The 5,417-nt window shown below is 48.8% G+C and overlaps 1 protein-coding gene across 2 annotated transcripts in view; it reads left to right on the forward strand.

The window, feature by feature from the left end:
• The window catches only part of LOC116690606 (zona pellucida sperm-binding protein 3-like), a 13,702-nt gene that overhangs the window by 1,044 nt on the left and 7,241 nt on the right, over nt 1-5,417 (forward strand). The window contains exons 3-4 of one of the 2 annotated variants that reach the window (XM_032517694.1): nt 243-328; nt 531-601. In XM_032517694.1, coding sequence (XP_032373585.1) covers nt 243-328; nt 531-601 — 157 coding nt within the window. The remainder of the gene's footprint in view (nt 1-242; nt 329-530; nt 602-5,417) is intronic. The other variant, XM_032517692.1, reaches the window with a different exon arrangement.

The following is a 5,417-nucleotide window of genomic DNA, read 5'->3' on the forward strand; positions in this document are numbered from 1 at the left end:
ATGGGGGGGGGGGGTGTAACCCCTTTCATATTTTCTGTAAGTTAGGCCTATGCCCTTACCTCAACCTAATGGAGAGATTGGAGAGGTGCTACCCAGTGGGTGTGTACAATATACTGGACCTGACGGTGGAGTCCAAATCCACATGTTCTATACACCTAGCAGGCTCTCCAAGCACCGGCGAATGTATAACGTCTGTCTGTCTGTCTGTCTGTCTGTCTGTCTGTGTGTCTGTCTGTCTGTAGGAGCTGTACCTCCACTGTTCAATGTCAGTCGGGTTCAGTGCATCCCTCAGCTCAAAATCCTGCAGCTACAACGAGGCTGCTGGCAGGTCAGAAACCCATGTTATTAACGGATCCTTCTACATAAATGATTGAATGAGAATCGACAGATGATAAACAAGAAATATATCTGTCCAACCACGGGTGGCAGTGCTTTTGGGACGGCGGTGTGATGATTTCATGGTGAAATCACTTGTGTGCCTTGAATCAAGTGTTTGTACTGACGGACTGCTTTGTTGTCTTTGTGTGTAGGTGGGAGGAGCTGGAGGACACAGCCTCGGTATGCGCCTGCTGTGATTCCATGTGCACGGACGTGCAGGACTGTGAGTTCTTACTGAACAAATGACCTTTTTTTAAAGGGTCCATATTATGAAAAATCTCTTTCTAGGATTTAGATAGGATAGAAGTGAGATGTCTCATTCTGGAACTAAAACAGAGACCTAAACACACAGGGTGTCTCACATTTAGCACACAACAGCAAATTGTCCGTGTCAGAAGCATTTTAACCAACTTGAAATGGTCTGTTTGGTCTAGGGGAGGGGTAGCGCCTGGGAAGAGGGGCCGGGAAGCAGGACTTGATGCAGATTACACAGTTGTGCTGATAATTAGGTACCAAACAAGAAGTCTCTCGCCGGTCCTTAAATGTGTCTGAGGATTTCGGGGGCGGTCCTTACTGACAGAAGTTTCTGAATCTCATGTCTCCACTTAGACATTTTTGTTGCCGTCTTCGTGTAAATCACCACTGACTTTGTACCCGGGAGCTGGCAGAGTAAAGAAGTCTGCTCCAGCTGTTTCACACTTATATTAATTTACATAATCTACCAGTGAAGTGAAGATAATGGGTAGACGCTCAGTCTAGGTGCTAGTTCTGGGTTTATCACTGATGGGCTTTATGTTTTCACGTTTACTCCCGTTTTATTCATTGCTTTTAACAGCCAAAGGTGCATGCTGGTATGTATACTTTAGTTGACGTCACCGTTAACAAGCAGTAGAAAGAGTTAGTCGGTCAGTTGGAGAGCAGTTGTGAGCGGCACCTTCCTTAAGAGTGCGTAAATGAAAAGAGTAAGTATATTTGCTACCTAACCGTGATAGTATTTTTCTGTTAAACCACTGTTATTTGTGTTACTTAACGTGAATGATAGTTAAGTTCAAGAGGTCGCTACGTGACCGTTGTGCTAATTATAGCCACGTTCATTCATGCTAGCTTCGAGCTTCGGCTCACCTGGCGTCGAGCCAAAATATGTAACGTTGTGTTTAAACTCGTTTCTACTGTAACTACTTTTTGTAAGGATTGTTCATACTTTGTAGTTGTGTAGAATACGAAGTAAGTAGTGTTAAATATTGTTATGTGTGCCGCTGTCGAGGCTTCTCTGTCGGGGCTTTGCTAGCTCGGCCCGAACATAGCTTCCGGTCCGGGGTTTTCACAATAAAAGCATCGGGCCGTTTAGCTAGTTGGAGGCTTTACATTGTATTATAGATGACAGGAAGTGCCGTGTATGTTATCGGTAACTTAATGAAAGGCATATGAGAAGTGTTTGAATCCTTATTCTCTGTTTACATTATTAGAGTTAGAGATATGTAGTCATATTCTGACTATTGTTTCTTTTATGTATGGTAATGTATATTAGGGCTTAAGGAGGAATGAATGTATTCATATGTTTCCTTTATTCATTTGTATTTGTTTCTCTCTTTATAGAAAACCACACACACACACCCACACACGCAGAATTACCCTCACAATTGAAGAAGAGAAAATAAATAATCATAAAAGGAACTACCTCTCAGCTCTTCATTTCGTACTCTGGAATAAGTGGCCTTAAGTGGTGCTCTGGCCGGCACACCTGAGTGAACCTAGTGATAAACCCAGAACTAGCACCTAGACTGAGCGTCTACCCATTATCTTCACTTCATTGATGGTCCTTCGAGCCGGATCACTGGGTTTACGTCAAAGATGGAACTACATCCAGAGTACGCTGCTCGTGGTGCACGTCCCAAGCGCCATATCCACCCACCTGTACGCTTTGCAGACTATGAGGTCGATCATCAAGGCTACCTCGGTCAGAGGTACAGAGAGGAATTAAAGAGTGCTCACCAGGAGGGAAATGCCAGGATGACACCCCTCACCCCCCTTATGACTTTCCCCTTCGCCTGCAGAGCGGGATGCTATTCTTCGGAGATGGACCTGAGCTAGATGGCTGATAGCCCACAGCACAGCCAGAAGAATCAGCTAGCCCCCCAGCGGCTTTCAAGAGAGAGTTTAGGGAAAGCTACGAGATTACTCTACTCCCTTACCTCCAGCGCTGCACCCCATACTTTCACAGGGGACAGCAGAGTTGAGTTAGATGACATTCGCATGAAAGACACCTCCTGCAGCGACACAGCGCACATGGCATCGGATATAGTCGAGCTTAGGCGCTGCGAGCAGATATGAAACAGTTAGATAGCTGTTTGCAACATACAGACTCAAACCTCTCTCCATACTAGAAAGCCAGAGTCAGCGTGATGCCACCACAGCCACCGTTGAAAGTGAACCTAAAGCTGAGGAAGGGGATGATTGGCCTGCGCCACCACCACCATGGCCAGAACCAGTAATTGCCGGACTTCTGCTTGGTGACCCACCTAGGCTACATCCTCATATTAGGAGAATAGATGAGGTTCCAAGAATTAAGGAAGAAGCTCCCGCCAGGCCTGTGGGCCAGCCACAACTTAATCCCTCAGCACGTGGGCCCCTTCCTACTGCCCAGCCATGGGATGACGATGCCCGTCATCCACCTCCCTGGTACAAGCCTGCTCATCTTCTGTCCCAGCCGCACGGCTTACCTCCCGCCGAGTACAAGTACCCTACAGCTTATGTTGGTCAACAGAGTGAGCTTGGTGGCAACCCAACGCCCCCACAACAACACCCAGACATGGCATGGACACAGCCACTGCCCTTTAGATCATCTCAGAGTCATAACTCCAACATCCCAGAGCCAAGTTACCGTGGGCCACGCCCAACAATCCGCAACTTCTCAAGTCGGGACCAAAGTGTTTGCACGCCTCAAGACTCATTGGAGAACCTCTACCCCATGATGCTCTGAGCTGTTTAAATACCAAGGCTTGTCGATCACCTGCAACTAGAGAAGCCAGGTTAATACAGATGCTTACCTTAACTCCCCAACACCCTTCTCGGACACAATGTTGCCCTATGACAAATTTGGCCACCCACATCAGATAGCCTGAGACGTATTGCTGCCGTGATGGACTCACCAGACATAAGGCGGGGAGACTTTGCTGCATTTGAGAAGTTTGCACTCCAGTTCAGTCACTTGTGGGAATGCTGAGACACTAGGCCACGAGGGTGAAGTGAACTGCAGTGTGGCTCACACGTTCGCGCCTGCTGAGCAAGCTGCCACCTGAGCAGAGAGCTGAGTTTCGCCGCTGCATTTACCATCAGGGCACACACCCACACCTTAACTAATCTCTCAGAGTGGCTGAAATACGAGTCTTGGTGCCAAGACTCTGAAGGACAGTCAGCTGTGAAAGGAACGCGGGAGAAGCATGTGTCCAGGCCTGAGGGTAGGAAGGTTAAGCAACCTACCACTGTCCTCCACGGTGTGAAGGACACATCTAAGAAACCTGAGGCGGTAGGGTTAAGCAGCCCCTTCAAAGGGAACAAGAGCAAGCCATACTGTCCCTTCTGCAACAACGAGGAACACTACCTCAGTCAGTGTACCGAGGTAACCAGGCTAACCAAGGATCAGCTGACCGAATGGATAAAAAGTAACAAGAGATGTTGGCGATGTGCACGGCCACATCAGGCGGCCCAATGCAACTTAAAAAAGACATGCAACCTCTGTCAAGGGAAACACCTCCAGGTGCTGCACGAGGTGAATGTGAGGTCATCAAAGGAAGCAGCTTCTACACCGGCAGCGGAAAGCCATGGCATGAGGGGCACAACAGAGGTTCTATATCTAGACCGACCCACTGAAGGCAGTCGGGTCCTCTGAAAGGTCAAAGTCCGCATCCACCATTGATCAATCAATCAACACTATGCCATACTTGATGACGGCTCAGAGAGGACTATGTTGTTGCCAATGCTGCAGAAAGCTAGGGGTGCAGGGGACTCAAGAAGACCTACCACTCCGCACGATTAGAGAGGAAGTGCAGACACTCAGTGGTGCATCAGTGTCCTTCTCCATTTCTTCGCCGTCAAAGCCAAAGACCAAGTTCAAGATTAAAGGTGCATTCACCAGTGCTCGCATTGGACTAGCTGCCCATACTTACCCCATGGAGCAACTTCGGAACACCTACAAACACCTCACTGGCCTTCCTATACGGACCCTTACAAATGTCAAACCCCTGCTTCTCATTGGGAGTGACCATCCCCATCTCGTCACTCCCATTGAACCCGTCAGATTGGGACCTCCAGGTGGGCCAGCTGCCATCCACACAAGACTAGGCTGGACACTGCAGGGTCCAGCAAGTGTAGTCCGTCACCTCGCCCAACCACAGCAGTGTCTATTTACAACCGTAGCACCCCAGGTGAGCGAGCTGATGAAACATGTTGAGAGATTATGGCAGGTCGACACTGTCCCATTCAGAAGCGAGAAACTAGTCACTCGTTCAAGGCAGGACCAAGAGGCCATCAGCATCTTGGAGACCAAAACCATCAGGGTGGAAGTTGATGGCATTCTATGTTCCCCCCCACTGCTCCGCCGGAGAGACTGCCGCTCTTCCAAGCTGCTAAAGAAGCTGTCATGCCTAGTTTGAGTAGAAAGGCGACTGGCCAGAGACCCTACACGGCAGAAGCCTACAAAGTGGAGATGGAGACCTTATAAAGGCGGCTCCGTCATCAAGTGACCTGAAGTTCCAGCTGCCGATCGTGAGGATGGTATCCCTCACCATATGGTGAGCATAATGGCAGAATAGGCTGGTATTCAACTGCTCCTATCAGTATCGTGGACAGAACCTCAACAATCATCTACTGCCTGGGCCGACCTTAGGACATCACTACTGGAGTTCTGCTGAGATTCCGCGAACATGCAGTTGCAGTTAGCGGAGACATCAAAGGCATGTTCCACCAAGTCGCCTCCTCCAGAAGACCGTGCTCTGCTCAGATTTCTTTGGCGCGACATCAGTCAGAAGGACCCCCTTTCG

Source organism: Etheostoma spectabile, chromosome 6 (assembly GCF_008692095.1).
Source record: "Etheostoma spectabile isolate EspeVRDwgs_2016 chromosome 6, UIUC_Espe_1.0, whole genome shotgun sequence".
In the NCBI taxonomy this organism is placed as follows: Eukaryota; Metazoa; Chordata; class Actinopteri; order Perciformes; family Percidae; genus Etheostoma; species Etheostoma spectabile.